Raw genomic sequence first — 15,177 nt, 5'->3', positions numbered from 1 at the left:
TTTAGAGAAAATCTACCTGGATGTATCGATTCTCGATGGTGTTGCATTCAAGAGACGGGTTTCAGAGACAATTATTTATAGAAATGCTTCTTGAATGAACAGTGCAACTCATAAAAAAAATATCTTGTACAGTCTGTCAATACAAACATAAATACAGGTGTAATCTATTCCCTCTGACTACACCATAAATACCTTCATCAAAATAACAAAAATAAAGATCTTCATATACTGTACAAGTTGAGAACAAAAAAAGCTTTGGTGAAACAACATAAACCAACTCATCAACTTAAAAGGTGCTCATAATAGTGTCGTCAGTAGTTTACAGCAAAACAAAATCCTTATTTTTAATACTCTCAACAACAACAAAGTAGCACTGTATTTTGTGGAAATACACAGCGTACTATCAAATAATTTTTTCTTCAAAGAACAACATACTTTTATTCCATTCATATGAAGGCTGGTCAAATTGTAAGTAAATAAAACGGAGCAATCCTTCAAAAGTGCATCATGTTCGGTTTATCAAATACTAAATAGATTTCCCTGTGTTAAGGGTTATGTTCCATCACAGTTATGTTCTACAAGTCAGGCATAAAGTGTTTTTTATACACTGATGTTCAAAAAATTTGTTTCCGCAAACCTGACCACGGTTTCATGATGCCGGTGAACTGATATTTTAAGCTGACAGTAGAGAAGCAGAAGGAGTTGACGTTCGTCTTCCAAAAGCTTCAGTTCTTCATGAAGAAAGGATGAGCCAGGGCCTTGGCAGCTGAGATGCGCCTGCTTGGTCTGAATGCCAAACATTGCTGAAGGTAAGGAGAGGTCACACATTACAAACGACTTGGAGAAAAGCACTGGAGATATGAAATATCTCCAGTGCTTGAAAAGCTCGAAACACAGACAAGCATGCAACTCTACTGTAACTCCACTGTCGCAATAGCCACTGCTAATGCTTGCTCTTGAGGGAATTACTGTAATTGTTGGGGTTTTGGAATTTATAGAGTGTGGTCTAGACCTACTCTATCTGTAAAGTGTCTCGAGATAACTTTTGTTATGATTTGATACTATAAATAAAATTGAATTGAATTGAATTGAACTCTTTAGATTTGTGAAGCTGTAACTTGCAAATGTTTGCTATTTTTAGCCATGCTAGCAGCACGGCTCTAGGGATAGCAATGCTGGTCCACACTTCGGTGCAGACTGAAATATCTCAGCAACTGTTGGACAGATTGCTATGAAATGATGCACAGACATTCATGTTTCCCAGAGGATGGTTCTTACAGACTCTGGAGAACCCCAGACTTTAAATCGCAACTTGGGAAAGGGGTTAAAAATATCTTTTTTTAATCATGCCACATAGAGCTGGGCAATATATTGATATTAGATCAATATCGTGATATGAGACTAGATATTGTCTTAGATTTTGGATATCGTAATATTGCATAAGTGGTGTCTTTTCCTGGTTTTAAAGGCTGCATTACAGTAAAGTTGTCATTTTCTGAACTTACCAGACTGTTGTAACTGTTCTATTATTTGCCTTTACCCACTTAGTCATTATATCCACATTACTGATGATTATTTATCAAAAATCTCATTGTGTAAATATTTTGTGAAAGCACCAATAGTCAACACTACAATGTTGTTGCGGTATCGATATCGAGGTATTTGGTCAAAAATATCGTGATATTTGATTTTCTTCATATCGCCCGGCCCTAGTGCCACATATGGAATATGTTTTATCTAGCTGGTTAAAAGGAGGATTCAGGAATATCTTCAGAAGAGCGCCAAAAAAACTGATGGAAGCTCTGTGACCTGAATGTATGGTAGTACTCGAGAGGCACAAACTGGTGCTACAATTAGCCAAAGTACAGTCTCACATAGCTGCTAGCATGGTTTAACTCTTATGTCTTATTACTTAGTCAAATTTCTGTGAGATTCATCATTTAAACCACTAATCATATCAGCATTACTTAGAAAGTTTTGTCTATGTTGTTCGCATATGGCGCTTTTCCATTACATGGTACCTACTCGCCTTGCCTCGACTCTACTCGCCTTTTTTGGTTTTCCATTATGAAAAAAAGTACCTGGTACCTGCTAACAGGTACTTTTTTTAGTACCTGCTCAGTCGAGGTTCCAAGCAAGCTGAGGCGAGCCGAGAAGGTGACGCGAAACCCTGCAGGCTGCTGATTGGTCGGAAAGAAGCGTCACTGAGCACTGCATTGCTAGCGAGAGACGGCATTTTTAAATAGTTTAGCCAGCGGTGTTTTTTTGCTGCCGGAGGCTCCACGCAGAGCTTTCTCTGTAGCATACAAGTGGCCTGATGGTTATACTGGTGCGCTGGTGTGTGCATGTGTGATGTGTGTGTGTCGAGTCGCCGTATGTGTGTGTGTGGGGAGCTAGTAAGCGAGGGAGAAGTGAGAGAGTGACGGCGATTATCTCCGCAGCGACTCTAGAGTCATATATATGTGAGAGAGACAAAGCGAGTAGCGACTCTAGAGTCATATATATGTGAGAGAAACAAAGCGAGTAGCGACTCTAGAGTCATATATATGTGACCACGGTGGGAAATCTGGAGCAGTAAACGTTAACTATCTCTTTGATATCATGTTGTTTACGGAGACGGAGAACCAGGAAATGCGTCGGGGATATGTCAATGGGAAAAGCAAGCTACTAAGCCACGCCCACGGCAGTCGCTATGACGACCAGCCACGCTGAGGCGATACTAAAATCTGCAATGGAAAACGGACGCACAGCGAGTCGAGGCGAGTAGAGTCGAGGCGAGTTGAGCAGGTACCATGTAATGGAAAAACGCCAATAGTCAATATCTAATTAGTCAAAAGTGCATTAATTTATTCTGTTCCAAAATTATGTTTAAAGTCAGCCTCTCTTTGCGAGTGTATAACTCGAGGTGTGAAATGTGAAGCATGGCAACACATCATGAAAACAGAAACACAGATCTGCTCACAGATAGTAGGTCGTTCTCGTCTGGGTCCAGGTTGTGCAACAGATTGGTGCAGGAGCCTTTTGGACCCCAGATGACTGAGTATGAGATCGGGCTGTCCTTGGGCCAGTCCTCCTCGCTGGGAAAACCAATCACCCTGAAAAGAATACAGTATAGCAAAAAACTAAGTAACAGGCTGCTAATAACCAGTGCATCTGGCATCTTCAAGCAATATTGTTTTTTTTAAGGTTTATTTATTTATTTACAGGGAAAAGCAAATTACTTGCAGATTATCATTAAACTGCATTACATGTACTTCCTTTTATACCTTCTGATCATTGAGTTTCCATGGTTGTTGAGAAACTTTTGAATTCAGCAAGACAAGCTGGTGCAGTATAAGCCCTGCCTGATTTTAAAGGTTTGGGAATGTGGATCACCACAATGCTAATCTTTATTATATATAAAGAAAGAGAAAGAAAAAATACTCACTCAAAGATTTTTTGCAGCTGCTGTACCTCTGTATATCCCTGAAACAGTGCTCTGTGGGAGACAAGTGTTCAAACAAGGCACCACGTTCCATTTTGACAACTGTGGAGAATGTTTTGCATCTTAAATTACACTCTAGTGCCACATGTCTCCTCCAGCCAGACACAGACTCCTTACCTCAAGAAGAAGAGCTCAGCAAAGATGCAGCCAGCACTCCACATGTCCACTGAGGACATGTAAACAGAGTTTAGCAGCACCTCAGGAGCTCTGTACCACAGTGTCACCACCTGAACAGAGAAGTGACAACAGAAAATGTTTCACATCAGGCTAAGAAACAGACAGAAATACAGTGGATGCTCTACACTTTAACAGTGTACCATTCTGTTTTAGGCTTATGTGTTGCCTCACTTACACCTGGAGTGAGAGCGATATTGAAGGTGTAGATGCGTGCCAGTCCAAAGTCTGCGATCTTGACTTCTCCACAGCTGCTGATCAGGATGTTTTCTGGTTTCAGGTCACGATGCAGCACCATGTTTGTGTGTAGGAAGTCCAATCCTCGTAGCAGCTGCTGCATCACATCCTGTACAGACAGACAGCAGAATGACTTAAGAAATGTGTCCGAATCCAGGGGAAAGTTTTTAGACTGCATGCATCTCTGTGTCTCAAATGCATTGTTAATTCGTCATGTGTTTACTTGTGCACTCAGGATTCTCAATTGTCAGCTGTCCATCAAAACTCACCTGAGTTTACCACTGCTATTTAACAATTTGTCAGGTGTTTTGTCAGGTTGAGTCCACACCTATATCCTTACGTTGTGGCATAGTCTAAGAGTGTGTTCAGTAGAATTTGAGACTGTATGATGGAGGTAACTTCCCGATAACAGTTAGTGATTTGTAAGATCAGATGTCTGACCAAGGAAATCGTTTTAATGTGATGGGAGCATGTAAAACCTTCCTTAAATGCTACTAACCCACAAAAAAAAGATAAAGAATTACAGCCCCGTGGTTGTATGGATCTGCCAAACCAATCAAGTTGCAGTTTACATTTGTTTCTGTCCAGATTATTATGGTATATGTAGTAAAGACTTTGAAGTAATTTAATAAAAGGTGTTAAGTGGATTTATTTTGGCAAAAGCGTGGCTGCTTCACACACACATCTTCAACCCAGCACCACAGAAGATCTATACAATCCCCACATTAGTGACACCCATTTCAGTATCTGACCAACTGTCTCCCCTTCTGTTCCTGAGTTATGGCGTTGAATAATGGCCAAAAAAGGGTTTTTGTAGAACATTATGATTTTACAGTAAAGTTGAACTTTGACCTTTTGGGTATCAAATGGCATCACTTCATTATTCTATCCAATAAGTAATTTGTTTTAAATGTTCTCATAATTAACATGGAAATTCTTGAGTTATGGCCATAAATGTTATGTGAGGTGACCTTTGACCACCAAAATCTAATCAGCTCATCCCTGAGTCCAAGTGCAAGTGTTTTGCTTTGTCGAGAATTCGATACATGCAGCTATACTATGAGAAGTCAAGTGACGAGTTCACACACCTTAATACGGTCACGGCTCAGTCCAGAAGCAGGAACCTTGGAGAGGTAGGTGGAAAGGTCCTGGTCAATGTATTCCAGCACCAGAGTGAGGTCCAAGCTCCTGCCCATTGGCACAGCAGATGCATCCAACAGCCTGGACGGTTAAATCAGCACAGGATTAAAAAAAACAAGAAAATATGTGCAGCATCTCTGTTTTGTGACCCACTTTAAAAAAAAATATGACATCAATAAAACAAAAAATGGAGACAAGACAAATATTAAAAAAAAAAAATAGAGAAGCCCACCACACCAACACACCAATCTTCCTCCCAAAAAAACATTACTGTAATAAAACTATTGTTTTCATTAGTATCAGTATATAGCACATCATTGTACATTTCACCGCACTTAATTAATCCGTCAGGTATATTTACTGGTCACTTTGCTATTTAAAAGATAAAAAAAAAATCATATGATCAATTTATAACATACGGCAGACTGAGATAGATTAAAATCTCCAGCAGTATATAAAAGAGTTAAAAGTCGCTCCAACTCAACCAACTACAACAGTAAAATGCTGTTGATACATTAATAATTATAATCCAATAATATTATACATTTTCTACTTTAATTTAAGTTAAAGGCTTTTACTTGTACTCCAATTTTTTGTTACATTGTATTGCTAATGACTTATAATAAATCACTTTATAAATGATCGAATATTTCTTCCATCACTGTCCTTTAGATATAATAAACATCCAGGCTAAAATGGTCTTTTGCACCATGCATCTTTGCCACGGACAGCTCCTAATCATTAATATCAAAAGATGCATTCTAAAAAATAATTCTAAGATAAGTATGAACAAAAGATTACAAACAAGAGATCATCTTGCGATGGGATGACACCAACTGGAACGCCAAATCAGGCCAGGGGCATTAAGGGGGTCGGTCCTTTTTTTTTCTTCAGTGCAACGTTGTTACATTTTAATGTATTTGCCAGTTTATTAGGTACACCTAGCTCCAACACAAGCAGTCTAATACAACAATCCTGCAACACATCATACCTTCATGAAGGTAATAATGTTTTTTTTGAAGGTAATAATGTTTTTTTGTTTTAACTGTTGTTTGTAACTTTATGGTCATTCTGTAGGATGTAGCTGTGGCAGGTCATGCATTTCAAGTTTTTTAGAAATCCTATTGTGCAATATCATGAACTTAATAATTGGAAATTCAGTACACTTACTGTACTAGATTGGATGTTTTACATACATAGCCACATGTCACTTCTAATACACATCTATATGCAACTCACCAAGAAGAAACTTGAGATATGAGCAACTTATGATCCTTACCATTAACCTTGTTTATATTTTAGGCATTATGTATATTTTATACTTGCACACTACTTATTCTTTTTATCAGTATCAACTTGTTTTTATTACTAGTATTATTCAATTTTTATCTCTTTAGGATTTTATTATTATTAAATTATCATATCATTATTTTTTCCACCCTATTTAGAATCAATGAGGGCCGGCTAAATAACAAAAACACAGTTGCAACAACAACTGCATTAGTTTCAGCTAGATGTGACCTAATAAACTAGAAAGACATAAACTTACTTGATTATGTTGGGATGGTTGAAGTACTTCATTTTACGCAGCAGCGCCACCTCGCGGATCATGAAAGCAGGGATCCCGTTCTCCGACGTGTCCCCGCGGATGTTGAATTTCTTCACCGCGAGGAGTCTGCGTTTCTCCCCCACCTCTCTGGCTTTATACACTTTACCGTAGGAGCCCACTCCTACTTCTGCCAGCAGCTCGTAGCACAAAGGCTTAATGCAGACGTCCATGGTCTTCCAGAATCAGGACAAAATTAACCTGAAATTTGAAGATAAATGGTCTATTTTAGCAAAAGTTAAATATGTCGTATTTACCGGCTTTCAACACTTACATTTCAGTCAAAGAGTAAGCTAGCTAACGCCGGTGCTCTGAGTAAATTGAGGTTTTGAGGTTAGCTAGCAGGTAATTACCACCTGTCACAGAGCACAGCCTCAAACCACCTGCAATAACAATGTTTTGATGCAATTGACAAATGTTTAATTGTGCTTGTTTGTACACAATTGGGTGTTTTTACTTTACCTCAGACTGCCGACCGAAGTTTCCCCTCCATGCCGTTGCCTGCAGGAAAATGTCGCTGCATAACTGCAAACAGTATCAGAAAAATAAGAAAATCACACCCCTTTTATTCGCCAACTAATCAGAAAGCTCAAATGTAAGCCCACTTCTTGTACACTGTCCCCTGCTGCTATCAATGTTACTGAAAAGAAATGCTGCATTTAGGTGCAGGCAATTTACTGAGTGCACATAAACATATAAAAGTGTTTTATATGTGTACGCGTTTGCGTGGTTTCTATGCAAGATAAATCAGGCTAAGTTTTAATAACATAATAGCTGAGCTTTGCAGTTAATGGTCCACAAAAAGTCAGTGTACAAATGTTTAGTTTATATCTCAGTAATTACCAGTTTAAATATACTGTTACTGATTTTCATATTGACATGTGAAAAATGAATAGTTCTGAGTTAAAAGTCAAAATTCTGAGAATAAAGTCAGAATTCTGACTTTGAATTCTGATTTTATTCTCAGAATTCTAAATTTAAATTGTGTCACCAAATGGAATTTGTGAACTTGTATGACATGGACAAGTCTGACTTCAACCTGAATTCTGATTCAGAATTTGATTTTAAATTCAGAAGTCAAATACATTTTTCATGTGGCCCTAATCCTCTTCCGCAGAGAAGAAATATTTTGAAAAATACCAAGCCCAAAGCAAAAGACCAAACTGAAACCAAATCATTGTTTGTACCCCTTTAATGTTAAAAGGGAGGAAACTTTGGAAACGTGTTACAGACTGCAAACCAAACACACCTCAGGCAACAAGTTAATGTTAACTGGAAATGCAGTTTAGAAAGAATTAGTACAAAACAAGCCGCATACGAATTTCAACATCTGGTTTAAAAAAGCATTTATAAATCAACAGTTAAGGTCATGTTAGCTTTGATAAGTGTAGGTTGACTGTGGAAACATTCAACATCTTACATTGAATAAATGTAGGTATGCATATTTTAAAGTATAGGCACATGTTGTATACATTGGTGTGGAAAACTTTCCGCTTTATTCTAGCAAAAATAAGTCATTTGGTAGATGAAATCTGGGAGTCTCTGTTCTGGGGCGATTTGAGCCTCATTACAAAGGGTTTTTGTGAGTGAAATGTAAGCTCAAGTGCTGATACAGTATATAACTGATATATAACTGGTATATAGCTGAATGTTGTAAGGCAGTTACTCCCCTTTCAATTTGGCATTCATTAATTTAGTTTTCTTTGCCAAGGCGATGGCATCCAGATGGAGGTTGCGGTTGAGAATAACCGAGCCACAGCTGAGAGCTCCAGCGAGAGCGCCGGCAAAGCCACACAAAAACACATCCTGACCTGCAAAACAAAATACACAAAATGTACTGAATTAAGATGAAACTCTAAAGTCCTGTCAGGAATGACATCCATGTCTGGAGGATATTATATTATGCTGCGCAGATGATCTAACCTGTGAGATAGAGGTTCTTCAGCGGAGTCTGAGGTCTTACTGTAGCGTTAAATTCAGGGCTGAAGCGGGCGATGCCATGATCGACTCCGTAGATTTCACCTTTAGGGGCTCCGATATAGTGTGTGTTTGTGATGGGGGTGCCAGCATCAATGTACTCAATCTGCACACACAAAAACAGGTATATGAATACAAATATTTCTATTAAACCAGGAAAGCTAGCCTGGTTTCAGACTTGTGTATGACCGCCCACATTTGTTCAGCGATTTAAATATGAATTGAGAGAGTCTGATTATCAGGATACAGGAAAGTTTGCCTGAAATTAAAACTCTTAAGACAGGCAACAATAATACGTTATAAGCAACATAAAACCAATAAGCCAAAACAATGTCAAAGAAATCAGAAACAAAATGTGATTATAAAAATCATAAACAACAATAATGATAAAGACTTTTATAAAAACAAATTGTATCCAAGAAACATCCTATTAAATAAATAAGACCAATCTAATAAAATAACATTATTTAATGAGACTAACATATTTAAAATAAGTAACCCAAAGCAGATTTTTTGCATCACTGATTTAAACTCACAGAGCGGGACCACATTTTTTAGTTTTAAATGTTGTTGCAGAAGGTTAAAGGCAGTGGGAGCAGCGTACATAACAACTCTTCTACCTGGTTCAGTTCGGTCAAGAGTCCTGGGAACGAAAGACATAGATGTTCCCACATTTTTCAGTGAATTTATATAGATGAGGTGGTTGTAACCCAAGAATGGCGTTATACAGGAAATAAGTGAGTGCCAACCTACGTAAGGTTAAAGAGGACCAGCCTACCCGAGAATACCATTTGTGATAAATAAATCTCCATAATATACAGCATCCGAAGCTAATGAGCAGTAAGAGGACAATGGAGACAAAGTAACGTTACCTTGTCTCTGGTTATCTTGGGGAAGACATCCATAACCACCTCCAGAACAGAGTCAATGAATGCCTGTTTCAGCTCTTTGTAGTCAGGTGCTCGGTTTGTCACTTTGTCATCCTTCCACTCCTCAAACCACTCGTATTTGGCGAAACTGACCAGACTCAAGGTGGATTTCCCTAATGTGAAGAAAAAATAAAGAGAATAAAGTTAAACAAACAACAACAACATGACTACGCATTGTTCTGGAGTCAGAAGGGTTTTCTTTTCTGACAATTGTTCCGACTCATGCATTAACTTAGGTTCACTGTAAAAGCTAAAATGCTGCATCAGATCACAGTTTCTGTACCTGGTGATCTTTCGTCCCAGGTCGGATCTTTAGCCGAGGGAGATGCGACGAACAGGAGAGGTACACTTTTAGCAGACTCTTCCCTCTTTCCATTCAAATAGTTTTCCCAGCTGTAAAAGAAAACAGATACAAAATAACTGAAGCAGACACATTATGTTTTAAGTGTACATTTCTAAATGTAATGTAATCTTCTATTAAAATATAGGACCAAAAGCTCATTGAGTTGCAGTTATTCAGTGTGTTTTTACAGACAAAAATCTCCACAAATCATGTTTCTTTCAGACATATTGTATTATATTAGAGCAAATTTAAGTCCGTATAGAGTTTAGAACTAAAGAACTTAGGCATTTTGAGATTTGCAGGTTGAGTGAGACTGCCCTTTAAACTAAATAAAAGCAGGAGCCAGGTTTGTATTTTGGCCGTAACTCAAATGTGAATTGTGATAACAGATACAAGATGCAGGACAACATACAGTTCATCAAAATTGTTCTCAGAAAAGATCCAGTAGTTGTCTGCTTTCAGGGCTAGCTCCTCCTTGGTTCCATTCAGACCCAGAAAAACACTCAGGCCACCTTCACCGTTCTTCATCATACTCAGCTGCTCCTGGATAGCTGCATGATACGAGTGTCACAGCATACAGAACAACTTTACCAACAGCTCACAAATAAAAGTAACATGAAAACTTCATTTATAAGTGTGAGTCATTGCCCTGAGTTAATGAAAAACAAAATGAAACAAGTGCTGTTCTGTCGGTCAAGATAAAAAATGCCTCAGCCTTTCTGGTGTGAAGATTTGCTGCTTTTCTCCGTTTTATGTCACTGTAAATTGAATACCTTTAGTTTTGGGTTGTTGGTCGGACAAACTTTTTGATATTAATAAACTACAAAGCTAATTTAGACTATCAGCTTCACAAAACTCTCTCTGTATTTCGCAGTATGGCTATGTACAGAAGATTGTGTCGTCCGGCGACTTTACCGCACAGAAGCTCAAGTGAATTTAGTTTAATCCTCCGTGTCCTCCGTGGCTACTAGCAACTGCGTGGAGGTGGGGGCTGTGCGCAATCACGAAAGGCTTGTATCATGTGAACGCGCCAACAGTTTTGTTGTCATTACTTTGAATTCCTCATGGGGAAGACAGAAACTACGCACTATAGCTTTAACTGATTAAATAAAAAAATAAATTGATGTTAATCAAATAACTACTACTTTCAGCACTTATTCCCTACATGGCATGGCCTGGAGCTCTTTGGGCAGCAGCTTCTGGTAGGTGTTGAAGATGCCAGCATTAGAGATGACCATAGGGGCATGGATATGAATTTCCTCTTGGCCTTTCATGACACTCACACCTGAAACCATAAAAACAAAACCAAAGGCAGTGAATCTCTTCTCAGTGGGAGCTGTATGATGGGATTGTGGAAAGGAGCACTGAGGAAATCACACCCACCATACGCTTCCTTGGCGTCATTGAACAGGATGCGGTTGACTGGGGCTCGGACTAGAACAGCACCACCAGCCTTCTCAATGATGGGGATCATGTGGTAGGCAATTTCACTGGCTCCGCCTTTTGGGTACCAGGCACCATTCAGGTAGTGACTGACTAGCAAGCTGTGCATAGAAAAACTGGCATCTTTTGGCATGTTACCTGCAGATCAGAGAAGGAAACAAAAAAACGATAAGCAGAATACTGCAGAAATAAAATTGATTACACCAACAGGACTGCAGCTTGGCCTACCATAGGTGCCAAAGATGTATGTGAAAACGGCCCTGAGTTCCTTGTTCTCCGTCAGTTCATTCACCACTTCTGTCAGGCTGCGCGGGGCCATTTTGAAGAAGAAGGACAGACGTTTGACCAGACCGGTGTAGATCAGGAACTTGGCCACGGGGACGGGGCAGGTCTTCAGCAGAGCGAGGAGCCAAATGCCCCGCCCGGTTTTCTAGAGACAGAACAAACAAGACACACAGGTGATGGCTACAATAGACTGACGGACACTTGAACGTGAGTGCAATCACAGTACTTTTGTTTCTGTTATGAGCACACTTATTGTTTTGATGAGAACATCTGTGAGTACATTAATTAAGCTATTTTTTTTATTAAATCTTTGTTTGGTTACAGCTACGGAATGTATAACTGTATATCCTCACACATAACTGTGTGAGGATGCACCTTCCCAGGAAAATGAACAAATGGATAAAAGTATAGAAGAATTAATTGAAACTACAGACAAAAACAGTTGACAGAAAATTTAAAATACTTGTGAGAGCATGAAAAGAATGTCTTAGGCCCATAACCAAAGTGAAACAGAAAAGTGAATGTAAATATATCATAAAGCAACTCCATTATGAATCCATCTACTCCTATTATTTACTCAACTTTTAATGTATTTCTCAATTTTTTGTGTATTTTTCCTTTCTGCTTGTTATAATAATAAAGTTGAAAATGAAATAAATAATATGTATAGGTGCACTAAATTAACTCCACAAAGATAAAGAAAGTGACATTCCTTTATCAGTGTGGCAAAGCAAAACGCTGTAGCAACTCAGTCTGGTTACAATTTTGAAATATTGATTCTCAGCTAATAAAAGGCCTTGCCAAATACTCTGACCTTTGATTTACCAACCCTTGAGCCCTTGGAGAATAAAAGTGATGACACCAACAGAAATCTGTATCTATATCTGTATCTGTATCTATATCTCTTTGTGCTAAAAAGGACAGTTTATAAACACAAAGTTCACCGGGGAAAAGGCATTGTGCACATAAGTAGAGGAAAAAGTGGCTAGATTATCAATGAAAAAATATTTGACTCTAAACCTTGAATGACAATACAAGTTTTTGTATGAATCTGCAGGTAGTCAATATTTTGTACTGATCACAATCTGTAACGCTAAAGTTCCTACCTGGACCAGCTTCAAGTACTCATCAATGGCCTTCTCCTCTCCAGGGAAGCACTTCTTCAGCTCCTCTGGGAAGCGGGTCCTGCCGCTGTAGATGGGATACCGGCGGCGATTTTCTGGAGGTCCCAGAACTACATGGTCGAACGGATTCTCCAGAGGTTCCCACTGCAGCTGTCCATTAGTCAAATTGTCCAGCATGCAGCGAAAAGGCTTATGTTCTAGCAGGTCACCAATGTAATGGATTCCTGAGGGAGGAAAGCAGAGAACGGGTGGACACAACAGGTTTTTATGTGATCATGTCTTGCATGTTGGAAGTTATTTTTTTTTGTCTCTAAATATTCAATACAGAAAATGATTCCCTCATCTGACATATTTGCACAACTTTTACATGCCCAAATTCTGGTGTTGGGGATAGTCACTTTGCACAAAGTGTCAAACGACAAATTAACTGAAACCTTCACAGCATTTTCTTAATTTTAGGCGTGACATATTCATGAACAGAAACCAGAGCCATCCTTCTCACCAACATCAAACTCAAAGCCCTTCTCAGTGAACGTGTGACAGCATCCTCCAGCCCGATCATGCTGCTCCAGAACCAGGACTTTCTTTCCAACTTTAGCCAGCAGCACCGCAAGCCCAAGGCCACCGATCCCACTGCCGATGATGATGGCATCCAGGTTGTCAGGTACTTTACTGGCCACAAAACCTGAAGAAAAAGACAACAAAACATTTAAACAGCATGGTTGTGGCACAACAACAATAAATCTGATCCAAGAGGAGAACAAATGTTTACTGTATAGTCGATGGATTGACATAAAATGTATTTGACCCAACATTAATTAGTTTCAGCTTTGCAAATGTTGAGAATTTACTGCTTTATGTGCAATGATGGGACATTACAAGGAAATATCGTGGACATCATCATGAACACTATTAACCATGCACTATTGAACTCTACTAACTGCCTCAGATCTGACACTGTACAAACACATATTATATTTATCATCCATAAAATACAAGTATCATGTTTTTGCATGGTATATTTTGAATATTTTTGGATTGCACCGGTTATTTTTTATTTTATTTTTCTTTTACATTTTGCAACTATTGTTATGTTATCTTAGTCTTTTGTATATTTTTACTCTTTGTATCTGCACTCTACCAAATTTGGTATGCAACTGCAGCAATTTTCCTTGGAATAAAGTAGTCTTATCTTATCTCTGTCTGTAAACTGAATATGTTTGGGTTTGGACTGTTGGTCAGACAGAAATTAGAAGACATACAGTAAGTGTGGACTATCAGTATACAGAACAGAAAAGCAAGAAATTCGCTTTTTTAACATTAGCTACATAACGACTTTGGTAATTTACCTTGCTTCAGCACTTTATTTTTCTCTTTCCTGTTGTGAACCATCTTTTTCAACGGTTCACGAGTGTCTGTCTCAAAGGGATTGGGCCCGGAGCTGCCGAAGACATATTTTAATATAAATACGACCAAAGCGACACAAACTATCACGACACTGATCAACATCATGTCAGCACCGAGCACTCCGTTCAGTGTGTGCGTGTCTTCAGTTGGTTCCAACCCAGTTCCTCATTACAGCCGTAAATCCCAAATACCGCCTACATAACTGACAGGTGCAGCCGGCCAATTAGAGCCTTCCTTTAGTACACGCCATGCACTCCCGACCAATCAATATTGACTTCCGTGACAGGATACAAAATGCCCCTACTGTGTTTCATAATTGAAAACAAACGGCCTGCTTGACCTCTGTGTCTTATGAAGAATAAAAATGAAAATAAACTATCCATCAAATATGTTTTTTTAAATATATACATATGAATCATTTTAATTATTGCTATTAATCTGAGGCCTTCAGAATAATGTTGTAATCAATTACAAAAAAAAACATTTAAATCTTTTAACAGTGCAGGGAGTGCAATTGCACTGGGCCTCATGGGATGTGGGGGCGGAGAGTCAATTTTAAGTCTCTATTTGAGCATGTGACGAGACAATATACGGTAGCTAGTTTAGGCGAAAAATGTCAAAACTGAGGTGAGCACATCTGCGAGCCAAGTGAGCAGTCATGCCTTTCAAACATAACAGCAACAGTAGTAGCATGCACTGCGGCCCGTCATGTCTCTAAACCAAGAGTTTCCCAGCAAGACTGATTGACTATCCGTTCAGTCAGAGTCTTGCAGTTGAATACATTACAGCATGACTTTCCTCATGCTATTGAAAAACAATTTGGTGCATGAAAAATAATTTGTGGCCTAATGGTCACAGTAGTTTGACCAACAACAATTCTATTAATCTATTATTAATTTCTTGCCAATGATTTAATGCAATTTAGCAAGTGTTTAATTTGATATTCCGTTTTAACATGAATTTTGACAAAAACCTCAAAGCAAGTTCTAGATTTATTTTTTTTTATCAAAAAAAAGAAAGAAATCCAC

The 15,177-nt window shown here is 38.7% G+C and overlaps 2 protein-coding genes across 2 annotated transcripts; both read right to left on the bottom strand.

Moving 5' to 3' along the window:
* Window positions 1-59: 59 nt before the first annotated feature.
* On the bottom strand, window positions 60-7,383 carry cdk21 (cyclin-dependent kinase 21). Its single transcript, XM_028599803.1, has 8 exons — window positions 7,104-7,383; window positions 6,585-6,842; window positions 4,984-5,116; window positions 3,837-4,004; window positions 3,602-3,711; window positions 3,428-3,478; window positions 2,963-3,095; window positions 60-803 (listed from the first exon to the last, which is right to left on the bottom strand). Exons 2-8 carry the CDS (start codon window positions 6,812-6,814, stop codon window positions 726-728), a joined length of 903 nt encoding a protein of 300 aa, XP_028455604.1. The 5' UTR covers window positions 6,815-6,842; window positions 7,104-7,383; the 3' UTR covers window positions 60-725.
* Window positions 7,384-7,815: 432 nt separating this feature from the next.
* On the bottom strand, window positions 7,816-14,334 carry retsat.2 (retinol saturase, tandem duplicate 2). The gene is made up of 11 exons (XM_028599533.1): window positions 14,092-14,334; window positions 13,245-13,427; window positions 12,725-12,966; window positions 11,562-11,763; window positions 11,274-11,471; window positions 11,056-11,175; window positions 10,303-10,441; window positions 9,831-9,940; window positions 9,491-9,660; window positions 8,565-8,724; window positions 7,816-8,452 (listed from the first exon to the last, which is right to left on the bottom strand). The coding sequence occupies exons 1-11, from the start codon at window positions 14,252-14,254 to the stop codon at window positions 8,304-8,306; spliced, it is 1,836 nt and encodes a 611-aa protein (XP_028455334.1). The 5' UTR covers window positions 14,255-14,334; the 3' UTR covers window positions 7,816-8,303.
* Window positions 14,335-15,177: the final 843 nt, after the last annotated feature.

This window comes from Perca flavescens, chromosome 15 (assembly GCF_004354835.1).
Source record: "Perca flavescens isolate YP-PL-M2 chromosome 15, PFLA_1.0, whole genome shotgun sequence".
NCBI lineage: Eukaryota > Metazoa > Chordata > Actinopteri > Perciformes > Percidae > Perca > Perca flavescens.
Note: the sequence above shows the minus strand (reverse complement) of the source record. Positions and strands in the feature narration are given on the sequence as shown.

Bases quoted from the DNA above. Each gene is read 5' to 3' on its own strand.
- cdk21 (XM_028599803.1), bottom strand. From the start codon at position 6,814: ATGGACGTCTGCATTAAGCCTTTGTGCTACGAGCTGCTGGCAGAAGTA. The intron at 5,117-6,584 runs GTAAGTTTATGT...TTAACCGTCCAG, and splicing joins AACCATCCCAACATAATCAA to GCTGTTGGATGCATCTGCTG. The intron at 3,479-3,601 runs GTAAGGAGTCTG...TGTCTCCCACAG, and splicing joins GCTGAGCTCTTCTTCTTGAG to AGCACTGTTTCAGGGATATA.
- retsat.2 (XM_028599533.1), bottom strand. From the start codon at position 14,254: ATGATGTTGATCAGTGTCGTGATAGTTTGTGTCGCTTTGGTCGTATTT. The intron at 13,428-14,091 runs GTAAATTACCAA...CTTTTTCTTCAG, and splicing joins AAATAAAGTGCTGAAGCAAG to GTTTTGTGGCCAGTAAAGTA. The intron at 8,453-8,564 runs GTTAGATCATCT...TTTGTTTTGCAG, and splicing joins GAAGAACCTCTATCTCACAG to GTCAGGATGTGTTTTTGTGT.